The 16979-nt window shown below is 37.9% G+C and overlaps 1 protein-coding gene across 1 annotated transcript; it reads right to left on the minus strand.

The window, feature by feature from the left end:
- Nucleotides 1–2396: 2396 nt before the first annotated feature.
- LOC105060585 (ubiquitin carboxyl-terminal hydrolase 17) lies at nucleotides 2397–13697 on the minus strand. The gene is made up of 11 exons (XM_010944361.4): nucleotides 13198–13697; nucleotides 9122–10283; nucleotides 8903–8991; nucleotides 8083–8168; nucleotides 7825–7987; nucleotides 5139–5259; nucleotides 4856–5013; nucleotides 4206–4290; nucleotides 3840–4052; nucleotides 3273–3334; nucleotides 2397–3191 (listed from the first exon to the last, which is right to left on the minus strand). Exons 1-11 carry the CDS (start codon nucleotides 13491–13493, stop codon nucleotides 2486–2488), a joined length of 3141 nt encoding a protein of 1046 aa, XP_010942663.2. The 5' UTR covers nucleotides 13494–13697; the 3' UTR covers nucleotides 2397–2485.
- Between the last annotated feature and the right edge of the window lie 3282 nt (nucleotides 13698–16979).

Below are 16979 nucleotides of genomic sequence, written 5' to 3' on the forward strand. Positions count from 1 at the left end.
TCATATATATATATATACAATTTCATGATATTTAAACTATTCAAAAATATGATAAAAATTTTTAAATTACATAATTTAGTTATTTAAATAATTTAAAAATAGTAGATCATATCCAATAATTCAAATCATCAATTAGACCTCCATCACCTAATTATGACTTGTTCGAGTCTGAGTAGAGACACTCAAGTATATCACGATCTCTCTTTCTCTTTCTCTCTCTCTCTATGCACACATACATTACACACATAATCATCATTAGAAGAGATATGCCAAATGACTTGGTGCTGGGTCTCTTTCACAAATAGTTTTATTGGATGAAGAGAATAAAGAGAGAAATTATTGACATTTTATTCTTGTAGCATTGATTTCTTCTTTTAGTATTTTTCACCTACAATGTTTAAAGAAAGGAAATTCTATCTCATATTTTTAATCCTTCAGGACTCCTTTTCTTCCCCCCCCCCCCCCCCCCTTTTAATGTCCATGTTTATATTCAAAAAATTTAGTTCTCGTAGACACTTGAATGGAATAATTTATAACAATGTATCTAGAAGGGCTCTGTCCTGCCTTGGTCTCCAGACAAGTTTGTCCGTTAGAGAGCATTCTGATGCACATTTTTTTTTTTTTTTTTTTTTGCAAACTTAACCATTGGTAACTTTCCGGGTACGATGAATCTCTTCCATCCATAATATTTGGATGAAATCATCCGTCACAAAGGAAATTGATCATCCAATGGTGCGCCATCCAACAACCCATTCCGCTAAAAAAAAGGAAAAGGTTATCAGAAGTTGACTCTATAAAAGAATGCTAATCCTCTACGAGCTCGAAGGTAAAAACACAAAATAACGGTAGATTCCTTCTCTTTCATATGAAAAATCCACTCGAACATGTTACCATGAAGTGACGATGGTTGGCCATAAAATAGAAGCCACCCTCTGGATTCTAGAAGCTATTCTGGTAGCGACGGCTGATGCTGAACTTACGGTGGTGGCTATGGGCCCAACACTGAGTCCAATGAGAGACAGCAGCTGGCAAGTTTACTAGTTGCAAGCTTGACATGTAGTGGTCTTAAGATTGATGAGGCAAAGTGCACCACCCCGGTCTCGTTCAATCCAGCCTCAAGTGGGATATTTTAGCCCCTTGCTTGACAAACAGGCAAATGGTTATAGGATCCACCTAAATTACTGGTCTCATTTCAGTGTTTAAATGAAATAACTTCCCAAAGCCATTATTAGAATGCCTCATTCCTTTTCATGTAATCAACTTCGGACCTTCGGTAGTGGGAGAAGTTGGGCTGTCGCTTTTTTACCAACATCACCTACATGTGAGAGATTATTATGGGCTTTAGTATTTTGGGTCTTGTCCAACTTATAAGGATGATACTTAAAAAATAAAAACAAAATTTAGTTGAGAGTTTTTCTTTAAGCCGGTTTGAATATGTATGAGGTAAGTTTGGGGAAAAATCCATCAAAAAGGGTTGACTTGTGGCTTCTACACTAGGTTTTCTTTTATCGGAAGGGACTTGGATATTTTTCACATGAAAGCGAAGGCCTTTAGTTAGAAAATATTTGTGTGGCTATGTCTAAATGCAAGCCCGTCTTTATTTCCATGTCAAACTGAAACTGCACGATTTTTGATGCAATAATGTATTAACTTGAATTGGAGATGGTACCCATGTCTAGCAAATAAGGGATTTGCGTCATAAACTAAAACATGTTCACAACTTGGACTAAAAGAGCTCCTCTTTCACTGCGTCAAGCATGACGATTTTAAAGCTCCAGTAAAAGCAAATCATACAATCTTTGTAGTTTTTTTTAAAAAAAATTATTTGAACATGAAAAAGTCAACGCTATGGTTTGGGGACGATCCACCGGATCCGGCAGTACCAAAGGAAGATGAGAGTACATAACGAGGAGAGAGAGAGAGAGAAGAGAAGTGATCCAAAGGAGGAAGAAGAAGAAATTCTCTCAAGATCAGGGCACCGGATCATTCTCTGTAAAGAGACTAAGGAGGTATTTGGTTCCAATCAGAATCAAAACCAAATTAGAATTAAAATATATTAGAATCAAAATCAAAATAATCAATTCTATCAAAAAATTAATTTAATCAAAATCAAAATAAAATCAAAAATTATTTTAAAAATAAAAATTAAATTTTTAATAGATTGAATCATTTTCATCGATGACTACCATAAGAGAGATGCTTGGAGTCTCAAAATCACAAATCCAACAGGTATGCAGATGGGCTGAATCAGGACTGGACTGGCAAAGACTGAAAGCTTTCCCATGGCAAGAGCAATAGGGCCGTCCTGTGGATTTATTGTTAGAATATCTAAAGACATCTTTGATGGTTATCGTCTATACCCTACATTAAGAAGGCTACATAAAATAAGAACACAATGGGAAAGAAAAACCTATCATTCTTTTCATTTCTTCGAACTGAACAAGATAATATTACAGCTACCTTATTTCTGTACAACCCAAACCTATCAATAAAATGTCTGGGCTGCTCTTTCCTTAGACTGTCTTCTAAATAACATATTGGGCTGCACCTCATTAGGGTTAACCCGGTCAGTCTCTGGAGTCCTACATTCTCCTGTTAACTTTCTACACTGCTTAATTGGGTCAGGGTACAACAAGGAAGGGCCAACATTGCCCTCCAAAAACCCTTCTCTGCTGTCCTGCGGCTTCCTATCCCCAATCCTCTCAACCACCACCTGGTCTGCTTCCCATCCTGAAGAACTGAGAGTCGATGTGGAATTGCTGCTTCTCAGGGTACTTGAAGGAGAGTGGTTAAAGCCATCCGAGTCCTCGGAAACTCTTAAAGGACTGTTCCAACCCATCCGATCAGACTCTCCTAATATGTATTCAGAGTACTCATCGGTACTGATCGAGTCCCTCGTGCTCTCGGTGCTCCCGGAACCTTCAGACGAGCAGCTGAAAAGGGAAGAACTGTCGCTGGACGAATCCATGTTGGGAGGACGGATTCTTTCATCAAACAGATCATATGGCTGAAAATTGGCAGCATCATCCATGGAGCGCTGTGAGTGAAACAGGCTCCTCCGATGTGCCATTGATGAACCACGTTGAGAATGCATGGAATTGGGTTTTGCTTTCATTTCCTTGATCTTTTTTCTCTGTAGTTGCTCATGGTACATTGCTTTCCTTATTGAGCTTGGAGCACGAGGTGAGCACCTGATTAAGGAACAAATTTGGTATGTTTAGAAGAGAAAAACCCAAATGATTAAAGAGTGGTTCTCCCCGGATGTACTTTACCTTGCATAAAGAAGCATGTAGGCACCTTTTGATAGGACCCTTTCAAGATCCACAGATTTCACCTAAACATAACATAAATAGATATTCAGACACTTTGTTGTTTATGTATGAGCAAACAACCATATAAATTCAATCACGTGGCTTGTTCCTTGTCTTTCTTTTTCCTTTTTGTTTTTTTTTGTTTTCTTTCTTCTTAAGTCACAAAGGTTCCCACAGTATAAATATTAACCGCAATTGAAATATCACAGCAGCAAATGAATCCTGTTATCATAGTACATCGATAGACATCAAGTTTGAATAGCCTCGCGCCAAATGGTGAGAGATAAACTCTTAGTGATGGGACAATGCTAGTGTTGATTTACCGATCTTATCATTTTAGGAAAAAATATTTAACAAAATAAACTGCAAAAGAAACAGAATAAAACTGACGATCAAACTAATGAATGCAAAGCTTGCCCAAAGTAGCTTCACCTATAAATAACCAGTCATATGCAATCTCTACACCATAACAGAATAACTGTGGCTATAGATTTTTCAGAAAGAACAATTCTAGAATAAGTAGCATACCATGCTGTCATCAGTCTTGTACCACTTGCCCTGTGTATCCTTCACATAACACACATAGTGACCAGAAAAGGAAGCATTCATGATATCCAGATGAACCACCACTGCATACAGCCTATAAACGGCAAACTTGTCATCTGTTCCACTCATATAACGAGCTAAATCCAGGTACTCTGGGAACCGGATAGATTTATTGAGCTTGCCAAATTTACCAGACTGTATAGCAAAGGAATGGACCAGATATTGAATTAGTTGTTAGACAACAAATTTGTGCTCCAATTTAACTCATTCAGAAAATACAACAAAGCTAACCTATAACAACTGCAAGATTAAATTGATACATACATAATTGAGCTTTTTAATAATTACCTGAAAACGTTTCAATGCAATAGTAAGGATGTTAGGAGCCTCCAATATCGTCAATTTCTTTTTTGCTCGCTCATATGATTTACACCTGCCAAAGAACAGAAGGAATATGGTAAAGGGTTGTAAATAAAGATCACAAAACTTAGGGAAAGAAAATGTTGTCATAGCAGATCATCATGAAAGGGCATACTAAAAACATACATCAAGGAATTGTATATAAAGGTCTATTGAGAACATGAAAGAAGCAGCCAATCACAAATAAAGCACAAAAGTCCCTGTTTAGTCAATATAAATACCTTCAGATGTAACTACAACAGAGTGTTCAAAGCTGCAGATAACACACATTATTCCCCACAAAGGGAACAAATTCAGTATGCTCTATATAAATCAGGTCATTTTTAAGTAATAAGCCAAAAAAGAAACTTGGTAGCTATGACATTTCAGATACTGTCTAAGAGATCAACTTGTGTTCAACACAGAAACTAAATGTGTAGCCAGGCAAAGTAAGAACATAAGATCAGACGGAGGAAGTTGCATCTTCATTTTCCAAATCCTATGGAGGTTGGTGAAATATATGATACATCCAAACTAATGAACAAAAAGGGTAAAAGATGATCTAAGTGGAGATCTCTTAGGAATAAAAACCAATGCACCTGTCACACTGGTACATGTTCTCTCCATCCAAAATCTCAGTAGCTGTGAAACGAGATAGTGCTTCTTCAAGGGTACCAATGTCCCCATTTATTTCGACAGTAAGATCCATCATTCTTTCACAACGCTCAGATTTTCCTTGACATCTCATGCACCTTATCTGCATTTACTAGTCATTATCATTTCACCAGTTGTCTCACTAGCAACAGAATTCTTATATGGTATTCATAATTGAACCATAACAAATATAAAATTTTTTATAAAAAAAATCTAGGATAACATTACCTTTGACCGCAGGTAACCACCAAAAATTAGTTGTATAAGTGTTGTCTCTTCAACTAATCGGCCAGTTACATGTTTCCCAGCTTCCTTGAGGCATGCTGATTGCATTGCTTCAATAGCATACCTGCAGAAACATATCACTAAACTTATGCTCCTGAACGCTTTTGATAACACAGACAAGAAAAAAGTCATTTCTCAGCATTGCATAAATTCCATGTTCCCAACCAAATAAATTGAACAGGTGGAAAATAATCATGTAGTGCGGGCAACCAAAGCATACTGTTTTTGTATGTTTATTTGTTTTTCTCCCCCATTTTCCCCTTCTTTTTGGGAACCCCAAGCAGGAGAAGGATGGTGGGGGGTGGTTGGCGGGGGTGGGTTCTCAACCATTACACATGTTCAGAACATCATTTTTGTTGATCCATTTATGTAGAGTGGGTCTCAGCAATCGTCAAATTTAACTTTAAAAGTCATTTAAGAATTTCCAAATTTGATAGACATTTCTCATCTCAGAAATCCTTGACAAAGGCAGACACATGAAGAACAAGGGTGTCAGCTTCAAGCCTTCAGCAAATGGAAAGATACCACCCGCCAGAATTCCTTTGCTGTATGTGTTTTGAAAGTTGTACTGAGCCATCAGAGGCCAAAGCATAAGTAACATGCGGCACCTCATCAAATATTAAACAAATGCAAGGGGAAAGAAAGCCACAAACTCATCTAAGCACAGATAAAGTTTTTAAAATTGGAAGATCTCGGCCATCACTGTGGCTGAGACCACGATCACAGGGTTTTCTTGGTCAAGATGGAAACTGGGACCCAAAAGGAAGGTTTAAGATCTTCGAGGATCTCAGCCAAATATTTCAAGGATATAGAAGATAAAATCTCAGAAAATCAAACAAATTCAGGTTTAATTACTATTTGAATATGTCAATTTGAATATGTAGTAATTAAGAAATTAATTTAAAATGGGTTAGGAAATCTCAGCCGATATGTTGATACCACATAGGCCAATGTTTTGGGCTATATCAAATTATATTGGCTGAGACAATAAGGGCCAAGATATCAATTATATTGAATCAGTGAGTGCATGTATTGAAAAAAATCCGACCTCTCCACCGAGATATGTGCTTAAATCAAACCATGAGCAGCCACAAAATATTCCTTGAAAAAGGAAAAATTGTACAGTGAGACAAAGAGAAAGCAGACACGTCAAAGATAGAAATATGTTAATAATAGAACAAAGGATCAGTGAAATACAATTAAAAAGTCCAAATAAACGGAAAGCTCCCAGCAAAACTTATATATCAGAACAAAAAAGAGAGAAATATCTTCCATCATTCCATGAATCACATGGTAGGGGTGCATAGGGCAATAACAGATTTCAGTAAGCAAGGCACTTTAATGAACAATGTCGAGAAGGAAGGGAAAGATCAAAGGTAACATAGATAGCAGTCATGAGGAAGGATATGGAAAAGCTTGAAATTGCATCAGGAATAATCTTGAATTGCAAAGCTTCACAAATGAGGACCGATACAGCGGACCTCAACTAGTTGGGACAAGGCTTTACGGTTACTATTATCTCCCAATCCACTTCTAAAGATTGTCCTGAATAAGACCAGCAAATTTTGGACTTTACAAGGGAATATCCCATCATTAGTAAATACTTGAGCCTCAAATCATATGGTTGTACAAGTATCTCTCAACCCATTTCTGAATATTTCCCTGTATAAGGGGATTAGATTTTAAGGTTTACAGTGGACCATCTCAACATCAATAAATAATGGAGCCTCAGTAGAACATCATTTTCAAGACACTGAGCCAAAGATACTTCCGTGGCTCCAGTACCATTTGTTCAACACAGATTAATAAGCTGAGAAATTGCTCGCAAGATCAAGCATGACCTAGCATTCCATGAAACTCCAAATCCCTCGAGATTTTAGAGTAATTTAGGCACCAAATTACTGCATTTCCTTAAACTCCATCAGGTATCCTCATCAATAGCATCCCTCTCCCATGTAATAGAGCAAGTGGTTAGTTACAGTAAAACAGCCATTAACATGGTAAAGGCATTCCACTTTTATTGCTAAACTTTATTGGCGCTTCTCTGAAGGTAAACCTAGGCACATGCCAAATTGCTCAAAATCCTCAAAATCACCTCTCCAGGATGAAAAAAATATTTGGTTACCTTCCTAATCCAGTCTCCACCTATAAATCTAGATATAATCACCTTCATGAATGGTTTTTCACTTTGGTTTGCATTCACATTGACCAGCCTGCTGAGTTAACAGTATAATATTTCAGTAAGTGATGTTACATGTCTGACATCTTTGCCACTCAAATCCCACCTGCCATTTTTAGATTGCAGGCAACTTGTCATCTCACTAGAGTGAAAAATGTAGAGCCTCAAACACCTTTTAGGTCCCTTTAACCCCTTTCTAGAATGATCTTAAAATAGGAAAGAGACAACCAGAGGTTGGCAATAACTAATTGAATAATTTCTGTCATTGATTATTCAACAAATTATTTTTTCCTATGTATCTATTAAACATTTAACAAATACAGAATTCTATACTGTCCACATTCATATAAATTTCGACTCATGTATCATGCCAAATAATTATTATTAATTTGGTATTGAAATCATATGATATGAAACATAGTTTTCCATTAAAAAATGATGGAACTTCACCTTAAAAATTCATGGGCATCTTCTTCTCTTCCATGACCAAAACTACTACCAATGTTGCTTAAATGAGAGAGAATTACAGAAGGGGACAAAGGAGATTTTCCTTGTTTTGCCATCAGCAGTAGTCTTTCAAGTTCACAGGTGAAGCACCACTCTGTCTTTGGACCTAAGAACAGATTTAATAAAATGAAAGATTAACCATTTTAATATTAAAACTAAAAATAGAATAGTAAAGAAGAAATCAGGGGAAGAAAAATATACATGTTTTGGAATGAAGTCCTTCAAGAAGATATGCAGTAAGTGGCCGAGTAAATGCCAAGCATTGAAGCACAACATTTGCATAACAGCTGCAGTAAATATGAACAAACATTAAAGGAGATAAACTACATTGATCACATTTCTGATATAAACAGGGCCTTATAAACAGACATCAGCATTTATATTGAGCCAATCATATCACAATGTCATGGCTTATAAATTAAAATGAAAAGCAATGAAAAGAATCCTAGATATGCATTATTGACCTGGCCATTGAAGAATTGGTCGTGCTGCTTATGTACACCGTTGGACAAGAGATGAATGGATAAAGGTAAAATGATTTAAACAAGGAAAGGTATGACCTAATAGTCATACATAGTGCATGACAACGTACTTCACATTGTCATTCTAAAGGAATTTGTGAGATCTTCTTAAATATATTGAGAGAATGACACCATCTTCCTGTGGATACCAGTTTCTGATATGCAAGAATCTTGCAATATGCAGGAGAACAGTATAATATATTCGAACAAAACTTGATGGCACACAAGCTTTAGTGTTTAACCAAGTTGAATAAAACATGAGGGTAGAAGAAAAGGAAAAATGCACCAATAAAAAAAAAATTATGTTTATTAGACAACAAACATTAACTGACGAATTAGGTGGTCATTAAAACCCCAAGTACTAGTGACTTGATTGAATTAGTTTCAATCTAAATGGAACATAGACAGTGATAAGAACCTTAGAGGACTAAAGCTAATCTGCATCAGCACACACACATATTCATTCTAAAAATTTTATCTACAGCAGCAAAATCCTTTACCTGTTGCCACAGTTAGTAAGACCACAAGGGCGCAGTTCCACTTTGTCACAGTTGTAAAGTCTGATGAAGAGATCATATGGGAAAAGCATCTGAACAAATAAAGTACACATGCAATAAATCTCACCAAAACCAGAGTAAGAAACTAAACACATACATGCATGTACAGACATGAAGGAATGCGAACTAATACCATTAAGATTTATTTGATATATTGCTTACCACTTCTGATGGATAATGCCTTGAAACTTTTGGAGATGTAAACTGCTTAACAACTCTCTTCACAGATGTGGTCAGACCATTTGGCATAGAACCTCTACTCTCGGATGATCTAATAGGAATTGCTGGTGCATTATCAACCTTCAAGGATTTAACAGTTCCAATTGTGTGGCTACTACCATCAGAAGATAATTCAACTGCAGAAGAAGAAGCAGATTTAAACGATTTTGAACTCGTAGATTTTTGCAACATCTCATTGCTCCTCCTGGCAATACAACTTGAATTTTCAGTGCCCACAGTCTGCATTTCCTTATGCTCAAGTTCAGCTGTTCCTTCTGATGAAGCAGCTCTGTGCAAAGAATCTTCATTTCTAGGACTTGTACTAAAGGGATCATTCTTCCCAGGGAACTTGGACAGTTGTGAAGAAGATTCAACATCTAGCTCAACACATTCATCCTCCTGACATGCATGGGAATAGGATAAATTATCTTTCCCTGCACCACGATCTACATTCATATCACCTTCAACAGTGTCCAAAGAACATGGAGGTATGCCTGAATGAGCACTAGACTTGCATTCAATGCTTTCAGTTTTACTTGTGGATACATTCTGCTTTGAGTTACTCGACCAAGGAACAGTATTTTCAGGAATGCTTGCACTGGCAGGTTCAGAAGGCGAAACCTTGGTATTCATGTTACTAATGTCAACTGCTACTCTGAAGCTGCTAGGAGAAGTATCATGAGTTGAAGATACACCTAGCTTAGCACTATGGGATAGAAGTGGTTCCTCGCTGGTAGAACCATCATCAGAGGTTTCCGTGATGCCAGAAAATGTCAAGCAGCTAGGTGCTGGCGAGGCAAAAGAATCAGAAGTGTGTTCAGTTTCAGATGCATCCATAGAAGGGTTATCCTCAGGCTTGTCTTCAGTAAGAATGTTACTAGAGCAGTTGGACTCAGATGATGGTCTCTTTGGAGAAGTCTCAACTGCTTTGGCATGTGGCTGTTCTTCAAATTCTGAACTGTTGCCAGATACAATGGATTGTTTGGCTGGTACTCCTTTCAGATCAGAAATGTTTGTTCCGCCGTCATACTTATCTTCAACACATGGAGGACGGCATTCTTCCTTGTGGCCTTGTCTCCAGTGAATGATTTGACATTTGCCAGAGCTGCAACAATGAAAAAAAAAGGGTTGAACTAGGAGCTTGTTGATAAGATAATGCCTATTATGGTGGTTATTTGTAGAACACATTTAATAACATCACACATGCAAGAGGAAAACAGAGAGAGAGGGAGAGGAAGGGCAGGAGAAAGGAGGGAGAGGCTGAGAGAGGGATAGAGCTTTCGAGCTCCCTCTCCTCCGGCCACATGAAAATGGGGGTGGCCCCTTGTTTCATTAAAAAGAGAGAGGAAGAGGGAGGAGGGGAGAGAGAGAGAGAGAAAGGAAGGGAGGGAGGGAGGGAGAATACTCCGCCCAATTATCGTGCGACTAGAGAGGTGCCTCAAAAGCCCTCTCTCCCCGCCCTTCTCTCTCCCTCCCCATCTTTTTTCATCTCTCTCCTTTTCCATCTCCCCTATTTCGCTAGATTTCTTGAACCGAGGGGTAGAACCATGCTGATTCACCCCTAGTATGACTCGCTACATCCCAAACTATTCATGATGGTATAGCATTCCATGCTTGAAACACTTTAGAGGGCATTTAGGATTACATGTAATTTTGCAACAGGTAATCAGATTACACTGTTTGTTTCGCTACTTTCACAGGTAATCTGATTGTCTAAGGGGAGATGACTATGTGATTACATATAATTTTGCAATCCCACAATCTTGCAACAAGATAACTTCAGAACCAAAATACCCCCACCAAAATAAATTAAAATATACATTAAATAAATTATGGGTAGTTCGATTGGTGAAAATTAAAAAAAAAACATAATAGGTGGTTTCGACTGGTGATGTCACCGAAAATGGTTGGACCCCAAAATTAAGTTATCCTTATAGAGAATAGACAATAATCAATAAAGAAAGATGGAGGTACTTTGAAAAATTAGCTTATATTTCATGTAATCTAAATTGTATATCAAACATTGCAACGTAGGATTCTCTGTTATTTTACAACAATATTACTGCACGTACCAAACACTGCATTGTAGGATTCTCTTTCATTTTATCAGGTAATCATATTTCCTCTGCAATCACATTACCATCGCAACATTACCTATGTAATGCACCAAACGCCCCCTTAGTGAATGCTTGTATCCATAGGTGGTGATTACACAAAAAACATGCTTTTCTATGTACCCTTCCTTGGATAAATCAACATGGAAATGCAATGAAAGGAATGCCTCAAGAAACACATGAGACCAATCTTTCTTTCATTGACTATTTTCCATATGATTGATAAATTTGTTAATTTTTTATGATCCTTCTCCTTTTGCATTATATTTTTATTTTAATATAGGGATCGTACTAGGTGCATAAGGTCTTAGGTTGACAAGTGTCATGCCACATTTTCAACTCCTAGGACAACTACTTTATTTAAAAAAGCCAAAAGTGAGGTCTGTCCCCAGATTGCTCCTTCCCATGCTCTAGATTGCAAGGACCATAACTTGGTAATGGCCCTATTTTTTTATTTTAATATCAACGCTATTAATTAAGAAATATGCAATGCTGAAGTAAAAGCATTACCTTCACGAACGAAATTGATTGTCTCAAACCCCTTATTGATTAAAAGAGGAGGCTTGTGGATTATGACTTGATAAAATTACTGTTTGTGTTCACAATTATCCACTTGCTAAGCATGATCCTACCTTCGCTAAGTAGATTGCTGACTGACTGAGACAAATCATGCAAAATCTACTGTTGGCATTTATATGATACCTTAAGTTAGTTTATGCCAATAATACACTTCTCTTACTCATGATTAAAAATTATCCTTACCAAACCAAAAGACTTCCTAGTGTATTCTGCTGCATCATAACTTCTAGCATAAATAAATGAAGTGGAAAAGAACCATGAGAGACTTGGATTACATATGCAAGCTAGTAATACTAAAAAGTGATAGGAAGCCAGAAAACTAAGAAAAGCTCAAATAGATTAATGTCGCACTTGATAGAACATTAAATTTAATGGAATTTTCACAACAGATTAACTAGCAAATTATCTCGATCCAGGAACTAACAAAAAAGATGCTATTGTTATTGGGATGAAAGTGATTTAGTTTGATCAAGAATGCAATACTTTCATCATACGTGCTAGAACGCTCGTGAGTTGAGAGATGCATGCCTAAAGCAGGTGCAGATCTCAATGTAGCAAGTTAATGCATAAAAATACAAACAATCAAAACCTAGATTTCAAGCTCATTCACTAAAGATAAATAAGAAGCCAATCATCATACTCTAGTTAAAAAGGATTGATTCCACAAGAAAGGGGCCATTGCATTAAAACAGCAGCATGAAATCTTTTGCTGTAGTGTATTGGCTAGCTCTTAAACTCACAATTTGTCCATTCAACCGACGCACATAATGTTAATTTTCTGATCCCCAAAAATCTCATACGGTATTCTCGAAAACTCAGTTTTTGCTTCATCTTCTCAATTCATAGCAATGCAATGTGCCTGATACCAAACAGTCGTTTGGTTTATTGTCATCTCACTGCATCTCAGCAATTGTCTTATTCTGCTAATATGCCGGCTAGCGCTGGTTTTTATCTCAGACTCCAAAACACCGGTCTCAAGTATTGCTGTCTGCTCAAACATAAAAAGCAAAATCTCTAGCAACAATGACAGCAGAATTTCTATTAACAAGTAATAACATCATCAAACCAAATTTGGTTCTACGGTGCAATTCTGCAACAACAAAAGGGGCATACTTTTAGATCTATGAACCAATTTCCCAGAAACCAAGAATCCCCAATTGAACGAATCGAACACTGGAACCCTAATTCTACCCCATTAACATCCCCAATTCTTGGAACCACATATAAATCCGCCAAACAAGAGCCCAATTTCACCAGCAGGTACATAAAATTCGAGGAAATCAACAGGATAAATTAAAGATGGGAGAAGATTTTGTGCCCACTGACCAGTATCTAACGGCTTTGCACCGAGAGCACCTCGTCGTGGTGGGGCTGAAGCAAACTGCACATACCGGCCTAGCCGGCGCCTCTACGGCGGCCGGTTCTGCCGCATAAGCAAGCGCGGCCTCCATCTCCGCCCTCTCGGCCTCCTCTGCCGCGAGAAGCACCAGCCGCCGGACCTCCTCCTGCCGAGCTACCGCGAGCCGCCATCTCCGCCGCACCACCAGGGCCAGCACCGGCCCGACGACGAGGACGAGCACCAGCGCCGCCCCGGCGCGCCCTAGATCCCCCAGGAAGGGCATTTATCAGGCGCCCTCGCCGGCACACAGCTCCCGTTCCCCGCCCTCCTCTCCACGGGACTCCTACTCATATATCCGCCGCCGTCGGCTTCGCATCCAACGGCCCTCGATCGGACTCAGCAGATCCCTACGGTGGTGATCCCTCCGCAGCGTTGCCGATACACGATTAGGCGCTGTCGATATCGCCGAAGAGAAGAGAGGAGGAGAGAATAGACAGGAAAAAGAGAGCAAGAATAAAAAGAGAGCATAACGCTTGCCTTGGTAGTGACGGAGAACCAAAAAGGCCTGAAATTAGATCTGCTGCTCCTTTTGGAATTTATTTATTATCTTGTTCTCCAAATAAGACAAAGATTAGCACCTACGAGAGAATTGTAATCCCTTATTTTAGGAAAGGAGGTCCGGGTTTTGCAAATTCCTGAGGAGCAGCGGAAGCGAACCCAGCGTGCGGGAGGGGTAGAAATGGGGAAAGGAATTTTCGCTAAAAAACCTAATGGACCCAACTTTCGTACCAAAAGGGATCTGATACCACGTGTCCTTAATTGAAACTGGGCCCACTATAGCTTGGTGATCTTTGTGGTGTCACTGTGGGGCGTCGAATGGCTGGGAGTTGCAGCGTTGGTGGAAATTTTTCGGCCTCGGAGACTTGCGGGCAAGCTCGATATTCCTTCCGACGTCGTTCTTCGCGGGTTCCGTCCCCCCACCGGCTCCGACCAGGACAGGAAGAGCACCGATCACAGCCGTCCGATCGGTGTTTCCTTTTGATACTGATTTAGACCGGATGACATCATCGGTGTTTCTTTCTTTCGAGCCAAACTGTGACTTTTCCTCTACAAAACTGTCCGCATAAATACGCGTCTGTGAGGACCTCGTGTTGTACGAGTGCTCGCTCCGGCTGTCGTCCGGCGAAGCGATGCGCCTGTTTATGATGCGCCTTCCACGGATGGTGGAACACGTTAGGAGGCCGATGCACCGAAAGCACACACCGTGGAAGGAAGTCTCGATGGCGCTAGCTTTGTTTGGTCCTGCGGAACATGGGAATGGGAGCCGACGTGCGCACATGGCGCTTCCGTGATCGGAAGCGGCACGTGGTGACACACGGTTGGGTCTTGGTGGGAAAGCACACGTGTTTTGGCACGTGAGATGATTCGGAGCGCGAGTGCGGAGACACGTGATGCTGTCTGTACTATGGAGAGGCTCGAGATCCGGAAAGGTATCGGGTGTGTCTCCGCTACAGATAAAAGTTTACGTGATGTGCGTTAATGCGCGTTCGACCACTGATTTGATACCGAATCATTTAAGCATCATCCATTAGCTCATAACTACTCGCAAATTAAAAATCTTGTAATTTGAAAACTTATAATCTATACATCAAATGATTGAAAATTTTAAAAAAATATATAATATTAAATTATATTTTTTTTATTATTTGATACATAGGACAGAAATCTTCAAAAAATATAACTTATAATCTTTTACAATTTCAAAGTGCCAGATCACATTTAACCGTTCAATTTATTTAATAGTATTTTTTTTATTTAATGTAGGTTGGATTGGATACGAGTGGAGATCCATTTGAGGGTGGCCAAATCTGACTCGAAAAATATGGGTCAAATTTATTATTCACTTAAGGCCATATGGTAAGTTTAGACGAATGTGCTAGTATGAGATGAAAAAGATGGAAAGTGGTGGTTTCCTGTAGCTTCCTAAATCATTATAGTTTACTAATTTTATGATTTAGTGGGAACTTCTGTATTTGCAGTAAATGATAATTTATTGTCCAAATAAATCTATGAGAAAAATTAACCAGCCAATTTGGAAATATGGATTTCTCTTTGGTTAAAAAAAGACACATGGATCATTGCCATGAATTGTGCCTCTAAACAGTCTGATGTGTACAATATAAGTGGCATTGCCAAATTATCCAGCCGAGTTAAGCATTCTGCTGCCATCTTTTTTACATGCTTGTTCCTATCATATCATCAATGCAAGGTACTAGATACAAGGTTACCCATTTTATTTTTTATTTTTTTTATATATATTGCTAATGTTAGCCAGCAACTAACATAAATGATTTTTCAAAAATAATAATTATTATTACAAGATATATTCATTAATTATGACCAACCACTATACTAGTAATTTTTGCTTGCTTTGTCACTTGATAGTTAAATATCATTGTTAAATATTGCATGTATTATCTGTAATGTGTACATATATGTGCACACAAGTATGTGCATGTTTACATGTATGCGTGTTATAGTATTTAAGAATACAATATCAATTGTAAAATATAAGATCTCTGATGTTATGCCTTTTGATGTCACGGTATATTACTGTATGGAGCTATAATGAGCTAACAAAGGTCATTTTTCGAGGAAAAACCATTCAGGTGATCCTGATTTTGTCCAAATTGCCGAATTGGTCTGAGCCAATTTAGCTTCTTAAACTTCGAGGTTTGGAGATTTGATAGAATGCGAATAAAGCACTGCAAGCATCTTTTACAACTTGATGCTACTAGACATTTTCACATATGCCAACTAAGTCAATTTTTCTATGACAGATACATATCTTGAGAGGTAAATACACCGGCTAATTGGCTTGCTAAATGAGGAGCTTTATTGCAAATATGATGTTGCCCATGCTAATTTTATTACTTACTATATTTATGTATGGATTACTCCCTTTCTTCGTAGAAACAGAAGTTGTAATACTGTGCACTGCCACAATTAGAAAAGTTGTTTCTAAATTCTAATCCAACCATTTGTCCATTATTAAATTTTATGTAGGGGTGAAAAAGTATAGATATTATCCATCTGGATCTGATTTCGTATTCAAATCAATCAAATATAAATAAAAATTTGAGAATCTGACTAGCATCCGTATCTATATCCATCAAAGAAAAATAATATGGATATGGATAGAAACTATCTGATCCATATCCGAATATCCAAATCTACATGTAACCTTATATAATTTTATATGATACTTATTAATTTTAAAAAAATATACAACCATATAAATATATTATTAATTTGATTTATCATCTATTTAGTAATATCTTTGATTTTGTAGTTATAAAGTTTAATTATCTAAGTTATATTCATATTTTCAGTATCAAATTATATCTGTATCTGTTTAAAACAAATATGGATACGAATTTTTGTATTCGAATGATATCCATATCCATATTTATAATCGTCAGATAAAATAAATATAGATACAGATATGCTGGTATCCGATCGATTTCAATCCTATGAATATTATGGCTCAAACATCTTTTAGCATAATGATTAGGAAAGCCATGATGCAAACTTTGTCTATTCTCAATCTTTCTCTATCAAAATCCTAGTCAGAAATGGTGGGGCGAGCTCCACTCATCGTTGAATTGGACCAGACATTTTGGACTTTTCTTTTTCTGGGTTCTTTGTGTCGGCCCCTTTTTTTTGTTGGTGTTTTTTATTGCTGCTATTAATCTTATGAAAATACACA

The sequence above is a fragment of the Elaeis guineensis genome, chromosome 13 (genome assembly GCF_000442705.2).
Source record: "Elaeis guineensis isolate ETL-2024a chromosome 13, EG11, whole genome shotgun sequence".
NCBI lineage: Eukaryota > Viridiplantae > Streptophyta > Magnoliopsida > Arecales > Arecaceae > Elaeis > Elaeis guineensis.

Excerpts from the sequence above, each read along its gene's own strand:
- LOC105060585 (XM_010944361.4), bottom strand. The coding sequence starts at position 13,493 with ATGCCCTTCCTGGGGGATCTAGGGCGCGCCGGGGCGGCGCTGGTGCTC. Across the intron at positions 8,169-8,902 it reads CTTACTAACTGTGGCAACAG|CTGTTATGCAAATGTTGTGC; the intron begins GTAAAGGATTTT and ends TATTTACTGCAG. Across the intron at positions 4,291-4,855 it reads AACATGTACCAGTGTGACAG|GTGTAAATCATATGAGCGAG; the intron begins GTGCATTGGTTT and ends GTTCTTTGGCAG.